Source organism: Colobus angolensis, unplaced genomic scaffold, assembly GCF_000951035.1.
Source record: "Colobus angolensis palliatus isolate OR3802 unplaced genomic scaffold, Cang.pa_1.0 Scaffold58, whole genome shotgun sequence".
Lineage (NCBI taxonomy): Eukaryota > Metazoa > Chordata > Mammalia > Primates > Cercopithecidae > Colobus > Colobus angolensis.
In genome coordinates, this window is record NW_012119376.1 from 1,459,120 (window position 1) to 1,477,643 (window position 18,524).

The 18,524-nt window shown below is 39.8% G+C and overlaps 1 protein-coding gene across 1 annotated transcript; it reads left to right on the top strand.

The window, feature by feature from the left end:
- The first annotated feature begins 473 nt into the window (after positions 1-473).
- On the top strand, positions 474-17,040 carry FUCA2 (fucosidase, alpha-L- 2, plasma). The gene is made up of 7 exons (XM_011962035.1): positions 474-1,094; positions 5,094-5,281; positions 8,268-8,607; positions 9,950-10,160; positions 10,394-10,584; positions 14,988-15,096; positions 16,670-17,040. The coding sequence occupies exons 1-7, from the start codon at positions 877-879 to the stop codon at positions 16,808-16,810; spliced, it is 1,398 nt and encodes a 465-aa protein (XP_011817425.1). The 5' UTR covers positions 474-876; the 3' UTR covers positions 16,811-17,040.
- The last annotated feature ends 1,484 nt before the right edge of the window (positions 17,041-18,524 follow it).

Consider the following 18,524-nt stretch of genomic DNA (forward strand, 5'->3'; position numbering starts at 1 on the left):
CATCTCGGCTCACTGCAACCTCCGCCTCCCAGGTTCAAGCGATTCTCCTGCCTCAGCCTCCCGAGTAGCTGGGATCACAGGCGCCCGTCACCAAGCCCGGCTAATTTTTTGTATCTTTAGTAGAGACGGGGTTTCACCTTGTTAGCCAGGATGGTCGCGATTTCCTGACCTCGTGATCTGCCCGCCTCGGCCTCCCAAAGTGCTGGAATTACAGGCGTGAGCCACCGCGCCTAGCCCAACATCAGAATCTTCTAGGAACTGGGTAGAAACGCAAATTCTTGGGCCGCAACCTAACCGCTGAATCTGAAGCTCTTGGAATTTCACCTGATACAAATTCAAGGTTGACAGCCATAGTTCTAACATGCAGGATCTTGGGAGCTGATACAGAGGCTGAGAATGATCTAGGTTGCTTTCCATGTTTCATTATGGCGAGACCCGGCTGAGCTTCCTGCCTTGACCTTCTCATCCACGCTTCAGACGTGTGGAGCAGCCACCAGGGCGGGCTGGTGGCGTTGTCCTCTTGGGCAGTTTCTTGGCAAGGTCGTGCCTCCTTGAGGGCAGAGGCGCTGGTCACAGGGCCCTGACTCAGACTCATATTTTCCCCTCAAAGCGAACAGAGCCTTAGCAAAGCCGTCGCAGCTGGCTTTGGGGGTAATGCTGGCCTCCTTAGTTATGCTGAGCGATGCAGCCCTCCTGGGGTCATTCGGAACGCCCAGGAGAGTGGCCACTCCCACCCCAGAGGGGGAAGGGTGGCCGGTTTCCAAGACCGGCTTGGTCAGGTGACAGCGGCGCGGCATACTCAGCAGCAGAAACGGAAGAACAGCGCTCGCGAGGCCGCGGGAGCCTGCAGAGAGGACAGCCGGCCTGCGCGGGGACATGCGGCCCCGGGAGCTCCGCTGGCTCGCGCTCCCGCTGCTCCTGTTGCTGCTGCTGCAGCCGCCGCCGAGCCCTGCCCACTGCGCCACGCGCTTCGACCCCACCTGGGAGTCCCTGGACGCCCGCCAGCTGCCCGCGTGGTTTGACCAGGCCAAGTTCGGCATCTTCATCCACTGGGGCGTGTTTTCCGTACCCAGCTTCGGTAGCGAGTGGTTCTGGTGAGTGCGTTCCTTTCTGACTCCTCTGCCACGCTTTTGTCCCCACCCGCAGCCTCCAGCCACCACCCAGCGGGCCCGGTTCGCCGCCTGGTGCTGCCTGCACCCTTGTCGGTTTCACCTCCCACTACTTTACCTGCGTTTCGCACTTCCGGGTGTCGAATATGTGGTTTCTTGCCTAAGTTCTGCTGATGAACAGAGAATTTTTCTTCCGTGTGACTGTAAGAGTTTTCAGACACACTTGACTCCTCAACTTCTTCATAGTTGCGCATATTAAGCTGTAGTTATGACACTACAACATCGAGCTACTACAGACATTCCTCAGTTGTGCAGGGGCATCCCACTAGCGGTGACAAAGGCACAATGGCCCGTGGTTGCTCTGCTGCTCCCTGCCAATTTACAGTCGTTCTGCCATGAAGTTATGGTTAAAACATAGTCATGAGTATGTGAAACGAGTTCATTGAACACCATTGGCTACTTAACGTTAACATGTTACCCATGTGTGGCTCTAGGAACTTTTTAAAGAGGTTCTAGAATGGTACTCAACACAACCCAGTTATCATTTGCCGTATGAAAGGGGCTACACAAGAATCTGTGCTTTAGATTTTACTTTGAGATCTATGTGAAAATGTGCATGTAATTTCTTAAACTGTTGCACATGTTTTTTCTAACTAAATGCTACAAGTATTAAGTTCTTCAAAATATAAATATTTTGTGTGCATATATAGATACATACACATAATATACTCTTTTTTGTTGTTGTTGTTTTCTGAGACGTTGTCTCACTCTGTCACCCAGGCTGGACTGCAGTGGTACCATCTCGGCTCACTGCAACCTTTGCAGCCCGGGTTCAAACGATTCTGGTGCCTCAGCCTCCCGAGTAGCTGGGACTACAGGCGCACACCACCATGCCTGGCTAATTTTTTGTATTTTTTAGTAGAGACGGGGTTTCGCCATATTGGTCAGGCTGGTTTCAAATTCCTGACCTCAGGTGATCCGCGGTGGCTCATGCCTGTAATTCCAGGACTTTGGGACACATAATATATTCTTAAGTAAAATAAGGGAATCATTAAACAGTAAGTATTTATTTGAATCAACTATATACTACATAAATAGTATACATCCGAATTAACATACTATATTTAGTAGACACAATACAGAGTATGAACTATATATTATATTAACGTTACATAGTATACACTGTACCGTGCTCTACTGTAAGGGTAGAAAAATTACACCTCCATTCTGTTAGGATCTCTGCTGGGTCCAAGAATTAAATTGACATTGTATGATTAAATTGTGTGGGGAGGCTTAAAAAATAAATTTTAGCAAGGTCTTTACAGTATTCGACTTCTTGTCTTTGAAGCTTAGGATGTTGCCTTTCCTTCCAGTATAGAGTGCCTTTCATACTGGAATTTCATCTTCTGTCCTAAGAAACAGCACAGAGGTCAAAGTGCTCTTCATGCACCTGCTATTTTTTGAGTTTCTTTACCTTTAATAATATGCCAGAATAGCCTATTTTAACCCTTTCATTACAAAGAGATAGACTACCTGAAACCAGTAACCTTTCTTATTGTTAGGTCGGTTTATGTAAAAAATAAAAATGGGTAAGCTGTGGAGAATTATTCATATACTTTAAATAATTCAACTTATAAAACAGAGACTCTTTCTTCTTATGCCAAACCGTAGCTACTTCAAAGAGATGTTACAAATCTTTATTTGCATGTTTTGGGCTATAATGAATCTTGAGTTTATTTTGGAAATGTTTTAGATTAGTGTGGTACATAATTAACACACTTTCTTCCCCCTAAATTGTATCTTATATTATCATTTGTTCAACCATGAAGATTAGGTGAAGATATATTGGTGCCAGTAGAGGATTTGACATTTGTTAACTGAGACTAGTACTATGCCAAAATAAAACAGCTAGTTTTGAGTCATTTTATTCTTTGCTATGAGTAACTTCATTTTCTACAAATAAACCCATGATTGTTTTGACCTAGAACAATAAAGATACTTCTCATACTAAACAAACTAGAGAACACATTCCTGATGATCTGGAAATGCATTAACCCTGTGGAAGATTCTTTAATCATCTGTGGTTTCCCTTTATATCCTCTGCTCCTCACTCTCAATTTGACTTCTGGGGAATCAACAGTACAGATGAGTATGTGTGACTGTTCTAAATGTCTATTAAAAACCAAATATAAATGATGAACTCTTTACCATAAGTGCCTCTTTTCATCTCTGAGCATGAAATTCCAGTCTAGACTGTAGGGGAGAGTGCAGGTTCAAATTAGATGATGCTAGGAGAAATTCCTTATTCTTGTTCAACTTTCTGAATGTCACAGTTTCTCTTTTGCAGTTCAGTTTAAAAGGTAATGTCCATAGTCCCAGCTACTCAGGAGGGTGAGGTGGGAGGATTGCTTGAGCCCAGGAGTTCAAGGCTGTGGTGAGGTATGTTCATGCCACTGCACTCCAACCTGGGTGATAGAGCAAGACCCTGTCTCAACCAATCAATTAATCATAGTAAATAAATAAATAAATAATAAAAATGCTTCAAGGATTTTAAACCCAAGTAAAAAGTGTAATGATAGGGGCTTATTATCTCACATAACAGGAAATTTAGAGGTAGTTGGTTCATTGATGAAGTCAAAGACATAGGCTCTTTCTGTCATCCTCAGCCTGGGGACTTGTTCCTTCATGGTCACAGGATGGCAGCCAGGCACCATAACTTCGCACAACCTTGGCCAAAGGCAGGAAGGCCAGTATCTCTTTTCATTAGGAGGGAAACCATTTCCACAGTCCCCGAAGTGTGGCTTTCCCCCAAGTTCCCTTGGCCAGCATGGATCTCACATCCCTGTCGTAGCTGTAGTGGAAGCTGGGAATTAGGTAAATATGACTTTTGGGCAGGCAAACAGTGTGCCTGCCACATAGTATGCCCTTCAATTATGTCTTCTTAGCAGAAAGAGTCTCCTGATCATCTTGGGAAATACAGTGCTGATTATGGATTTGCTTATCCTGTAGAAGTACACATATGAAAGAAATGGTGATAGAAAAAGCAGGAGGTGGGACGGAAATGGGGGTTGCATCTATTTCATGGGGATAGTTATTTCTGTGTTTATCTAAAATGTGTAGATGTGTTTTTCCTCATGAAGTCTTGCTTACACAGATTAGGGTCAATATACCATTGCTTAGAATGAATGCATATAGCAAGTAATTGTTGAAGGTTGAGTCCATTTATTAAAATAACAGCATCTTCTTAATTTTACTTTTGCCTCCCTTTCTGTCCTGTGCCTCCAAAGTGTTCTCTACTACTGAATATAATAGATGCATGTTATGTTTTAGGCATGTAGTCTTCCTTTTAGAAGCCCTAGTCGCTTATGTTACAAAGGACAGTGTGTAAAGACACATACTACATGTGATTTAAAAGTGAAGTATTAAAAGAGAATGGGGCTGGGCATGGTGACTCATGCCTGTAATCCTAACACTTCGGGAGGCTGAAGCAGGAAGATCGCTTGAGCCCAGGAGTTTAAGACCAGCCTGGGCAACATATGGAAACCACATCTCTACAAAGAAAAAAAAAAAATAGCCAGGTGTGGTGGCACGTGCCTACGGTCCCAGCTACTCAGGAGGCTAAGGCGAGAGGATCGCTTGAGCCCAGGAGATCGAGGTTGCAGTGAGCCATGATTCCACCACTGCATTCCAGCCTGAGTGACAGAGTGAGACCCTGTCTTAAAAAAAAGAATGGGTAGCTGAGTTGCCTAGAATGCTCTAGTTTATGGGCTGAGTGGATATCACAGGGAGATAGGTGGAAAATGAGAAGGGGTTTTAGTTTGCATAAACTTTCTTTAAAGCCACGTCAAACTAATGGGGAAGTGAGAAAGAGAATCTGGGTCCTACTGTATCTGTGTGATGGGCAAATGGTAAGGGGAGCTGGAGCAGTTATTTTAAATGTGTGTGTATGTGCTGTTTATGCACTCTTTCATTTCCTCCTCTTAGGTGGTATTGGCAAAAGGAAAAGATACTGAAGTATGTGGAATTTATGAAAGACAATTACCCTCCTAGTTTCAAATATGAAGATTTTGGACCACTATTTACAGCAAAATTTTTTAATGCCAACCAGTGGGCAGATATTTTTCAGGCCTCTGGTGCCAAATACATTGTCTTAACTTCCAAACATCATGAAGGTAAGTCAATCCAGCGTATGGAAATTGCTGATAATGGTTAAGAAATGAAAAATTGTGTTTTTTTGGAAGAAAAAACTAAAGCAAAGTCTAATTTTCTCTTAGGAGCAACCATAAGTGGTGACTGGCACTTGTTTACAACTAAGGGACTGCACTTTCAACCCAAATTGAGAGATGTTAGGAATACAGAAAGGATCATACCCTCCACATAACAGAGGAAAGATGGTCACATTTTGGCACATGTATTTTGAACAGTATTTCCAAGATTTACATAAAGCTGTTTGTTGAAGGGAGTGTGGGTTGCAAGTCAAAGTTCATCATTGGAATTGCACTCTTTCCTTCCCTTTCTCTGTAATGCATCCTGTGAATGCATCATGGGGGTTATACTGCTATAGTCTTGCATCATTACGGCACACCTGGCTGCACTTTTAGCCAACTCTTAGATGGCCAAATTGTGCAAATAGTGGATGAACTGATAGTGATGAAAGTGACCCAGATCACCTGGAGGGAAAAGGATTGTGGAACTGTAATGGTTCCCGGAATAATCAGAGGTGGTAGAAGAATGTCTAAACCCCCACACAGCAGTCCTATTTTAATAGAATGGATTCCACCCATTACCACTGCAGTATTTGTAAGGCCAGGGAAGCATTAACAAATTGTTTTTGTTCCAATTGCTTGTTAATTCATTAGTTTCTTTTGCATGATCATCTTTGCCTTGGTATAAAAAAGTTTGCACTGGAGTGGTTGCTCATGCCTGTAATCCCAAAACTTTGGGAGGCCGAGGAAGGAGTACCATTTGAGTTTAGGGGTTTGAGACCAGCCTGGGCAACATAGTGAGACCCTGTCTCTATGAAAACAAACAAATAAACCAACAAAACTAAAAAATTAGCATGGTGGTGTGTCTCTGTAGTCCCAGCTACTCGGGAGGCTTAGGTTGGAGGACTGCTTGAGGCTGTAGTGAGCAGAGATAGGGCCACTACACTCTAGTCTAGGTGGCAGAGGGAGATCCTGTCTCAAAAAAAAAAAAAAAAAGAAACTTTGCCTTATTGTTTTCTCCAGGGATGGGATGGGAATGGAAGAGGAGAACCAACACAAAAAATCTGGAATGATCATAGGATATTTTTCCCTTTGGCCACATTCTGGTAGCTTCATGATTTTCTCCTGTAGATATTTCTCCTGCTGAGATGAATGTCTATCAAGTGTATTTGCTTGAGAACATGCTGATTTCCTGATGTCTAGGAACTTTCTCAAGCTGTATGGCACAAAACAATACATAGTGAGTTTATTTAATAAAAATTAATCAAACTGTGAGGAGAGATGATGTAGCCCACATTTATACATTTTCTGGGACCCATGTTGTCAGATGTTTTCATTGCTTATGGAAAATGCATACTAAGCTCAGGAAGGAATATCGCTGTGTGAGCTTATGGTGGTGATATTCAAATGAAGACTCATGTGGTTTGAGTACTGACATTAGGGCCTGTCAAGTTGAATAATTTTGAATATGACTTTAGATATCAACACTGCTCTGAAGCTTACCATAGACATGACAAGAACAAGAGTGAGCTGTTTTAAAAAGCTTATTAAAATGAATCTAAGGCTAGGTGCAGTGGCTCACATCTATAATTCCAACACTTTGGGAGGCCAAGGAAGGAGGATTGCTTGAGGTCAGGAGTTTGAGACTAGCCTAGGCAGCAAAGTGAGATCCTGTCTCTGAAAAATTAGACAAAATTAGCTGGGTGTAGTGGAGTACACCTGTAATCCTAGCTACTGGAGACGTTGAGGTGGGAGGATCACTTGAACCCAGGAGGTTGAGGATGCAGTGAACCAAGGTCACACCACTGAACTCCAGCCTGGGTGACAGAGCCAGAACCTGTCTCAAAAAAAAAAAAAAAAAAATCCGAAGTATGAGTCAATCTTAGACTTGATCTAATTTATCAAGAGTAAAATGTTTCACCAAATGTACCTTATAAATGTCTATTCTCAAAAATTCTTTTAGATTTTAGTGGAATAGTAACAATGTACTTAAGTCTGTAGGCACTGATAAAATTTTTGAGGCTTTCATATTTATTATGTTTTAAGTATTTCAGTTTATATATCTCTTCTAACATTTTTATATAGAACAACCAGTAATCTAAATGCAAATTCCTGTTAAAAATGAACCACTTCTAAGTGTTTGTATAAAAGTTTTCAATGTATAAAAATGTATACATTGTTTTTCTTATCTATAAGATAAGAAAATAGTTGGTAGACTATTTGCTTTTGGGTAATTTTATTAAAGAGGAAGATCCAAGCTTATGATTTTATAGTAGGATGACATTACATGTGGTGAATATATTTTAAATTATAGAACTATTGGGAAATAGTAGGGTTTTTTTGCCCGTCTGGTTAAATAAATAATCAGGCTAAAAGAGATTTGCTATACATGGATCACCAGTGTTCTAAGAATCACACTATAATAGAATAAACAATCCTAAAACTAAGCAGTAGACTTCAAACTTTGGTTTAGAAGACACTAAGAATCTTGCAGGAGTGCATCTCAGGATCTTCACAATAAATAGTAGTAGTCATCATTTAGCATGGTACATGGATATGTTCCCATTTTAGTTGTGGGCTGCTATTGTTGATTGTTTATTTTGTGCTATACCTTGTGCTAGCAGTTGGCTGAAGACATAGCAGGGAGCACTGCAGACATGATGCGATCCCTCAAGGACCTTACAATCTAAGAGGGAAAATACTGGCAATAGATCAGACCATACAGTGATAAACCCCAAAAGTTGCTTTTAAAAACCTCAGTCTCACCTTGTTTAAATTCTCACTTCTCATATAAAAGCACGATATATGCCATGAAAAAATGGCCATAAAACAGTCATTTGTAGGAGCAGGTATTTATACATCGCATGTACTATGTGATTTGTTTGGGCATTTGTGTGGGTTGAAATTTACTACAATAGACATGCTTACAAGGGTTTTCACTATAATTTTCTAGGTTTTACCTTGTGGGGTTCAGAGTATTCATGGAACTGGAATGCCATAGATGAGGGGCCCAAGAGGGACATTGTCAAGGAACTTGAGGTAGCCATTAGGAACAGAACTGACCTGCGTTTTGGACTGTACTATTCCCTTTTTGAATGGTTTCATCCGCTCTTCCTTGAGGATGAATCCAGTTCATTCCATAAGCGGCAATTTCCAGTTTCTAAGACATTGCCAGAGCTCTATGAGTTAGTGAACAACTATCAGCCTGAGGTTCTGTGGTCGGATGGTGATGGAGGAGCGCCGGATCAATACTGGAACAGCACAGGCTTCTTGGCCTGGCTATATAATGAAAGGTGTGTATGCTATGAGATTGCTGCAGTTACCCTCCATATTCCTAATATATTTCTAACATTTTCATTCCTTCACCTCTTGAAATATTTCATTTTAAGTCATTGGTGGTATGGGGGGAGAAAATCATTTTAAATAATACTTATTAGATATATTAGTATTTACTCAATATAATCAAGGGTAAATAAATCAGGAGTAAAATACAACTCAAGGGTCTGATTTTGAGATCAGACTAAAAATCACAGGATCAGGAACTTTGAAGGTGTTAATTTTGTGGGTCCCCCCTTCTTCTTTCCTACCCTGATCCTTTATGGCCTCTATTCTGGGACAACTCTGTTTCTTCATCACTATTTCCAATCACATGCTTCCGAATCCCTCTGACTGCTTCTTTTTCTCCTCTTACCTTTTGGTCATTGTTGCTGCCCAGCCAATGTCACCCTTGTTTGTCTCCTCTTTTCCTTCATCAACAGCATTTTCCCTTTCTCTAGTTTTTTCCTATTGCTTCCTGCTATGTTCAAGCCTGCCCTATTAGAACAGGGAGTTCTGATTAAACTCCTCCATTAGGCTTAAACTATATGGACAAAATTTGTACGTACACTAGAAAGCACTGGGTATTGTGCTATTAAGTCAGGCAACCTTCTGCTTGCACTTCCTGGGCCCACAAAGGGCACAAATACAAATATTCTGAAGAACTCTTGATACTGAAAACAGCAGTGTGTCCAGGTACTCCTTCCAAGGGAAAAGATGGGGAGCTATCACTTCACTTTGTGACTCAAAACTGTCCCCTCTATGTGGTGTGGATTTCCCGCTAAAATGTGCCACGTGCTATGATAAGTAACATTGTGGGGATATTTCACATGACATCAACAGTTGAATTTTCTGAGATTTTTCAATATTAGGCACAATGGTAAGAGAAAGAGAAAGGCTAGACTACATGTATGAGATCACTGAATCATTGAAAAGTGTCTTGGGTATAAATTCAGTTTTGGCTATCATTTACAATAGAGAAGGGAGCTTAAAATAATCATAATACTCTTATGAGTGCTATATGTGCTGGGTACCAGGCTAAATGTTTTACATAACTTATTTTTGTTCTAATCATAGATGAGGAAATTCATTATTCAGAGGACTCAGGTAACTTGCTCTAGATCTGGGAGCTAGAAAGTGACAAAGTCAGAACTCCAATCAACCCAGGTCTGTTTGACTTCAAAACCATGGGCTTTCCACTGTACTATGCCATGGTCCCTTTTCAGAATTATGTTTCAATTACAAGTCTTTTCAGTGACATTTCTTTTTGTATAAAAAGCTTATACCTTTTGTTTTAAAAAACTGTATGTTTCATTTCAGCCCAGTTCGAGACACAGTAGTCACCAATGATCGCTGGGGAGCTGGTAGCATCTGTAAGCACGGTGGCTTCTATACCTGCAGTGATCGTTATAACCCAGGACATCTTTTGCCACATAAATGGGAAAACTGCATGACAATAGACAAACTGTCCTGGGGCTATAGGAGGGAAGCTGGAATCTCTGACTATCTTACAATTGGAGAATTGGTGAAGGTACAGTAAAATGTCTGGTGACTATTAACATAATATTCTTAATAGTGTGATCATATAGGATTTATTTCTTATATAGCTCAATGGCCTATAAATATAGGACATTGTTCTATCCTGTGTTTGTTCTTCTAGGTAGTGACTATATATACATGTATAAATATATAAATGCAACATGTTAGCACATTAAAGATGGAATTATTTTATTTATCTAAAAACATTTATTCTTCATTTTTTAGCAACTTGTAGAAACAGTTTCATGTGGAGGAAATCTTTTGATGAATATTGGGCCTACACTAGATGGCACCATTTCTGTAGTTTTTGAGGAGAGACTGAGGCAAATGGGGTCCTGGCTAAAAGTCAATGGAGAAGCTATTTATGAAACCCATACCTGGCGATCCCAGAATGACACTGTCACCCCAGATGTGTGGTAAGTCATTCTTGTTACCAAGTACTCTTTTATAAATGAAGAGATTTACAATTTATCAGACATATAAAGAAGAGTAGGATAAAAAGAGACATTGGATGAATTCCTACATATACAAAGCACTTTCCAAACTTAGCTTACTCTAATATAAAGAGAAGAGGAATAATTTGCATGTTTTTGAACATTTATTGTTTATCGGATTAAGCTTACATCATTTCTAGGTATCTCCCAGTGGTGGACAAATTTTGGCTGAAAGTACTCAGCTTTTAGAAAAATTGTAAGCCGTTCAGACCAATGAAAAAATGCGAATGGTTAGTCTAAAACAGAGACTACTGTTTAATCAGTTCCGTAAATTCTAACTTTTGCAGGTGTTGCATCCCATGAAATTAGCAAACAAAGGTACCCAAAGGCAGAGAAAATGTTAGATTAAAAATGAGTCAAAATAGGGAGGGTTCTGGGAAGATACTTCTCTCTGAGTTTGGGGAGGTTCTGTGTGTCAGTGAGTTCCTGAATCAGATTCCACAAATATGACAATTTCTGATATGGTTTCTTAACATATATAAAATAAGAGGAGTATTGGTGAAGTTCTAAAAATTCACTTTCAGTTGCCTGATCAAATAGGAACCGAAAAATTAGACTAATTGTTCTTCAATCTACTTGACTTATGACTTAAAACATTAACCCACTGAATAAAATGAAGTAAGGCAATCTGGACAGAGCAAATAATTGTGGAGTTTTAAAATGTTGATCTGGGAGAAGCCATAATGAGAACTCAATACCAAGCTCTCATGTGACAGAGGATAGTGCAAATCTGGTTTTGGAATTTGCTTCTGTACTGACATTTGAATACGAGGGCATCTGATCTAGGACAACCATTAACCATTATTCCATTGCGTTTATTTCAATAAGTAAACATAAAAGCTAAATATTTAATGTGGCTTATAAAGCTGTGAGTCTGGCTCCTACCAACTTCCCCAACGCTGAGTGTTTCTGCTCTCCCTCCTCACCATAGGAGCCTCTTCCCCCGGGGTTCATCGTGCCCATCTTCTTGCAGTCATCTACAGACTCCCAGGTCAACTCTTTAAATCCTTTGAGAGAGTAGCCCTGGCTTGCTGTCCCTGTCCCCAGAACTACTCTTCACATAATTCTTAGTAATTTTAATTTCTATTCACAGTTCTAATTACCTGCACTTCCTGTCTTCTAAGGATCTTGTCTGCTTGACCTTTGTTACCTGTTCCTTTGCATTATCAATATACAAGGTCATATTGGTAATGCAAAGTCGAACTTCTTACTCAACACTTCCACTTGGATGCATAGCATCTTAGACCTGTATGTCCACAGCTGAAGTCCTGAGTTTTAAAATTTTGCTGTAGACTAGCTCCACTCATGGTCTTCCCCATCTCAGTTAATGGCAGCTTTATCCTTTAGGTGGTTGTCAGGCCAAAGGCCTTGGTGTCCTTAATTTCCCTTTTTTTATAATCATACTTTAGACTTTGCATTACCAATAACTGCACCCCTTCCATGGCTCCAGTTTGAAGCATTCTGCCATCTACCTACGACTTCTTATATTTCGGCTCACTCCACACAGCACTTTGGCTTCCAAAGGGATCTATAATCCAGGGATTATACTATCTTTTAGTCCTATCATCTTTTCTCTGTCTGTCTTTTTCCTTATCCAGAACAGATTCTGTGGCCCGTCACTGTAACTAATCTATTGCATACACCCAACTCCTGAACTCTCGTTCCCTCTGCCATACTCACTTGACAGAACATCAACTTTAAATTAAGATCTACTTATTCTATGCCTGCTCCTGGACAGCTAACTGTAACTATGGAAACACACACACATGCACCCAGACACATACAATGTAGAATTATCTCACCTTCGGTTTTAAGGTCAACCCTTGTGTCCTGATCCCATTGCAAATCATCCACCCAAGGATTGTTACAGCAATTCTCCCCTTTCACTCAATTTCACTTGTATTTCTAGCTACCTTCCCATTTCTCTCCTTTCCTTTGTAGTAAAACATGTTGAAAGAATTTTCACTTGCTATCTCCAATTCCTTGCTACAGTTTTTCTCTTGAACCCACTCTGGTCGAGCTTCCACTCCCACACTCCAGGATTGCTCTTCTCAAGGTCCACAATAACCTCTGCCTTTCCAATTCCAGTGATGAGTCCCCAGTGCTCATTTTCTTAACTTACTGGCAGCGTCTGCCTCAGTTGATCACTGTCTCTCCTGGTGTTCACTGTACCTGTTGGCTCTTCCTTCTTAGTTAGTTCCTCTGCTGATTTCATCTCATTTTTCCAACCTCTAAATCTTGAAGTGCCCTGAGGTTTAGTCTTCAGATTTCTATTCTTCTTTTTTTTTTTTTTTTGAGGGCACTGGCGTGATCTTGGCTCACTGCAACCTCTGCCTCCCAGGTTCAAGCTATTCTCCTGCCTCAGCCTCCCGAGTAGCTGGGATTACAAGTGCCTGCCACCATGCCTGGCTAATTTTTTTTGTAATTTTAGTAGAGACAGGATTTCACCATGTTTGGCCAGGCTGGTCTCGAACTCCTGGACCTCAGGTGATATACTTTCCTCGGCCTCCCAAAGTGCTGGGATTATAGGCATGAGCCACCGTGTTTATCTTAATGTCCCAGGTAATCTTATCCATTTTCATGGCTTTAAATGCCATATTGATGACTTCCACATTTCTGTTTCCAGTGCAGACCTCTTTCTGAACTCCAGCCTCATTAAGTTCCTACTCAATATTTCCACTTGGATGCATAGCATCTTAGACCTGTACATCCAAAACTGAAGTCCTGAGTTTTCAAATTTTGCTATCAACTAGCTCTACCCATGGTCTTTCCCATCTCAGTTAACAGTAGCTTCATCCTTTAGGTGGTTGTCAGGCCTAAAACCTTGAAACCCTTAGTTTTCCTTTCTTTTATAGTCACGGCCAACTCATTAGCAGATATCATCCTCTATCTTTGAAATATATTCAGAATCTGACCACTTCTCATCCTCTCTGTGGCAACCCTCATCGTTTTAGTTTCCATTGTCTTGTCCCTGTCTGGATTATTTCAGTAGCTTCTTAACAGGTCTCTATTTCCACCCTTTAACCTATTCACCACAAAGCAATTAGAGTATACTTTTAAATAATAATGCCAGTCCCATGCTCACATTTCTCCAATGGCTTCCAGTCTCAGAGAGAAGGCCAGGTCCCATAGATGCTTACAAGGGCCTACAAAATCTGGCTCCTTATTGCCTCTTTGATCTTATCTGCCATCACCCTCCCCCACTTCCTCTCCTTCAGCCACTCTGCCTTCCTTGCTATTGCATCAACAGGCAGAGCACACTTGCACTGGGGCTCCTGCACTTGACATTCTGTCTGAAGGCTTTCTCCAGACTCTCCTGTGGCACTCCTATGGCACTCGCATGGTTCTCTTCCATGCTACCTCTAAGAGGTCTTCCCTGACTATTCTACTTAAAATAACACTCCCAGGCCTCTCCTTTCCTACCTAACATGCCCTGTTCTTCTTACCTGGTTTGTTTTCTCCATAGCATTTAATCAACACCTGATATATTTGTTCATTCTAATTTCTCCCACTGGAATGTAAGCCCCATGAGGACAAGGACTTTGTTCAATGCTGTATATAGCTCTAAAACAGTGTCTAGCATTTTAAGATTTCAATAAGTATTTGTTGAGTAGTTGAATAAATAAATGAATTCCGTTTTTTTTTTTTTGTTTTTTGTCTACAGCATACTTCCCTTACCTTCTTCTTTGTTCCCATTCATCCTTTAAGTCTCAGATTAAATGTCATGTTCTTGGTGAGGCTTCTTTCTGATGTTCTAATCTAAAGAGATCCTTTTGTTACAATCTCTCAATTTCCTTTTCTTTCATAGTGCTTATCAGAACTCACACTTTCATATTATTTGTGTGATTATTTAGTGTTTGCCTTCCCCACTCTAGTCTAAGCTCCGTAAGAACTATGTGTGTTTTGTTTTTTATTGTAACCCTAACACTGAGCACAGTATTAGGCACAGAATTGACAAATGCATATCTTGTCTTGTTGAATGAATGAATGGATATAAAAATTTGAATAACACATGAAAAGCCATGAAGCTCTTGAATCCTGCCCCCTTAGCTCATCTGCCTCCCCTTTTCAGATCCATGAGAGCAGTCTGATGAAGAGGAATGCTATCTCAGGAAAATCTTTGTCTTCCAAGAACTTCCTTTTGGTCTTGGGGGAGGAAGGTGCTTTTTTATACCAACATGGGGCTATTTTTCCCTCCCTTCTATTAATGGTGACACTGTGGAAGTATCTCTGTAAAAAAATTCCAGATCGTTCCTGATCCATAAATAATGAGAAACATGGGATGTAACTTGTTACTATGCTTTTTATCTTTTTCTTTTAACCAGGTACACATTCAAGCCTGAAGAAAAATTGGTATATGCCATTTTTCTTAAATGGCCCACATCAGGACAGCTGTTCCTTGGCCAGCCCAAAGCTATTCTGGGGGCAACAGAGGTAAGAGGGAATTTTACCTTGTTCCTTTAAATTGCTGATTAGAACACCTTGATGCAAACATAACTTTTAACTTTAAGGGGAGCCTTATATCTGTTTCTCTTATACCTCATAAAAGTAATTATAAATGAGCTCCAGCCAAGCATTGAGGCTCACACTGTAATTCCAGCACTTTGGGAAGCTGAGGCAGGTGGATGTCTTGAGGCCAGAAGTTTGAGACTAACCTGGGCAACATAGCAAGACCCCTCTTTACAAAAAGTTTTTTTGAAAGCTAGCTGGGCATGGTGGCACGCATCTGTAGTCCTAGTTACTCAGGAGGCTCAGGCAGGAGGATTGCTTGAACCCAGTAGGTCAAGACTACAGTGAGCTATGAGTGCACCACTTCAGCCTGTCTCTGAAAAAATAAATAAATAAATAAAATAAAATAAAATAAAATAAAATAAAATAAAATAAAATAAAATAAAATGAATTTCACCAATGACAGTGTTTGGTCAAAATCTTTGAAACTTTTTGTTTCCCAGAAAACTAAGCTGATAAAGCAGCTACAGTATCTCTATGCATATCACTGTAAAATAGACATTATTCTTTACAGTCATTCTATGTTGTTCAAGTTCATTGCATGCATCCAAAACAATTCTTCTCGTAAAACTAGAATTTGGATGCTTTCCCTGACACCCCACCCCAGAACATATCTGAATACAAGATGTCATGACTCTACTATTTTATGTTTATAAAACATTTTGGAGAAAGTTAGAGATTAATCTAACTGTTGTAACCACCACATCTGGCATTGAGTTCATTCTGATAGAGTTTATAACTTATTTTTTTAAATAAATTATCCCTTTGGAGGTGAATTGTCCATATGGCTCTCCTTGCATCACATTTCTGCGTTTCATTTCTAATACGTGTGGTTGATGAGGTAGAAAGAAGATGAGTTCAAATCTAATGTTTAATTACAGCTTAGTAGACCAAGTATGACACTGATTATATTTTTATTTTATCTATGTTCTTTTTGGTGCCAATTAACATCATTATTTAAAAGCTCCTGGGTTTTGTTTTCGTATTGATCCACCTAAGAAGCAAAGTTTTTGGTTCAAAATAACCCTAGAATATGTAGAGAACTTATTTGAATTTGCTTAGTATAGTAAGACTAAGGATATAAAATACAGTAATAATTGATCAAATATATGTATTATTGATTAGTGGAGGTTATTAGAAAATCTGGGGAACACTGAGTAGATACTTGGGCAGACTCTGGTTCCAGAGCCATTTTCTGCTCCTGATCCTCTCTTTAGCATTTTCTCCACTCTGACACTCCCTTCAGCCTTGAAAATTCTCCTTCCCCAACCCCTGCACACTTTTATTTCCCTCTTGAGAGTAAAATAGAAGCAAGAATATACAGGCAAGATACATATAATTAATTGGATGAAGAGTGATTGTGAATCACTAAATAAAGATAAAAATGAATCTCTTGTCTATATATTTTTTTGAACTACTACTGAGTCCTTCCCAATAGAAAGTGGGTGAGATAAAGAGATAAATTTGAAAACATTTGCATGTATGTTTTTAATTTCAGGTGAAACTACTAGGCCATGGACAGCCACTTAACTGGATTTCTTTGGAGCAAAATGGCATTATGGTAGAACTGCCACAGCTAACCATTCATCAGATGCCATGTAAATGGGGCTGGGCTCTAGCACTAACTAATGTGATCTAAAGTGCAGCAGAGTGGCTGATGCTGCAAGTTATGTCTAAGACTAGGAACTATCGGGTGTCTATAATTGTAGCACACGGAGAAGGCAAATGTAAAATTGGATAAGAAAATTATTTTGGCAATTCAGCTCTTTCCCTTTTTCCCACTAAATTTTTTCTTAAATTACCCATGTAACCATTTTAACTCTCCAGTGCACTTTGCCATTAAAGTCTCTTCACATTGATTTGTTTCCATGTGTGACTCCGAGGTGCGAATTTTTTCACGTTAGAGTAGCAAGGAATTGGTGGTATTATGGACTGAACTGAAAATTTTATGTTGAAACCATATCCCTCAACATGACTATATAGTTATGTATCACTTAACGATGGGGATATTTTCTGGGAAATGCATTGCTAGTCAATTTTTTTTTTTTTTTTAATGCCAACATCATAGAGTATATTTACAAAATCCTAGATGGCATAGCCTACTACACACCTAATGTGTATGGTATAGACTATTGCTCCTAGGCTACAGACATATACAGCATGTTACTGAATACTGTAGGCAATAGTAACACAGTGGTATTTGTGTATCTAAACATACGGAAACATAGAAAAGGTACAGTAAATATACTGTAAAATAAATGGTGCACCTATACAGGGCACTTACTCTGAATGGAGTTTACAGGACTGGAAGTTGCTCTGGGTGAGTTAGTGAGTGAATGGCGAGTGAATGTGAAGGCCTAGGACATTACTGAACACTACCAGACTTTATAAATACTGTATGCTTAGGCTACACTACATTTATAAAAAATGTTTTTCTTTCTTCAATTACAAATTAACATAAGCTTACTGTAACTTTACACAGTTTTTAATTTTTAAAACCTTTTTGGCTCTTTTGTAATAACTTAGCTTAAAACATAAACTCATTGTGCAAATGTACAAAAATATTTTTTCTTTATATTCTTATTCTATAAGCTTTTTTCTATTTTTAAAGTTTTTAACTTTTTACTTTTACAGAAACACACACATTAGCCTAGGCCTACATGGGATCAGGATCATCAGTGTCACTGTCTTCCATCTCCACATCTTGTCCTGCTTAGAAGGTTTTCAGGGGCAATAATACCCATGGAGCTGTCATCTCCTATAACAATGCCTTTTTCTGAAAAACTTCCTGAAGGACCTGCCTTATGCTGTTTCACATTTTTTTTTTAAAGTAGAAGTACACTCTAAAATAATAACAAAACATATAGCATAGCAATACATAAACCAGTAACCTAGCTGTTTATTATCAAGTATTATATACCTTACATCATTGTATATGCTAGATTTTTATACGACTGGCAGCACAGGTTTGTTTACACCAGCATCACCATAAACAATGTGATTAACGTGTTCTGCTACCTTATGATGGCTATGATGTCACTAGGTGATAGGAATTTTTAGCTCCATTATAATCTTATGGCACCACCAATATATATGCAGTCCATTATTGACTGAAAAGTTATGTGGTACATGGCTGTATTTTGAAATAGGGCCTTTAAAGAGTAACTAAGGTTAAGTGAGGTCATAAAGGTAGGGCCCTCAAGCCAATCGGACTGATGTCCTTATAAGAAGGGGAAGACACACCAGGGATACAAGTGCACAGAGGAAAGGCCGTATAAAGACAGTGGGAAGGTGCCATCTGCAAGTCAAGGAGAGAAGTCTTTGAAGAAACCAAATCTGCTGATACCTTGGAC

Coding starts and splice junctions, on each gene's coding strand:
- FUCA2 (XM_011962035.1), top strand. CDS start 877: ATGCGGCCCCGGGAGCTCCGCTGGCTCGCGCTCCCGCTGCTCCTGTTG. Junction 1,095..5,093: donor TTCGGTAGCGAGTGGTTCTG/GTGAGTGCGTTC, acceptor TCCTCCTCTTAG/GTGGTATTGGCAAAAGGAAA. Junction 5,282..8,267: donor AACTTCCAAACATCATGAAG/GTAAGTCAATCC, acceptor ATAATTTTCTAG/GTTTTACCTTGTGGGGTTCA.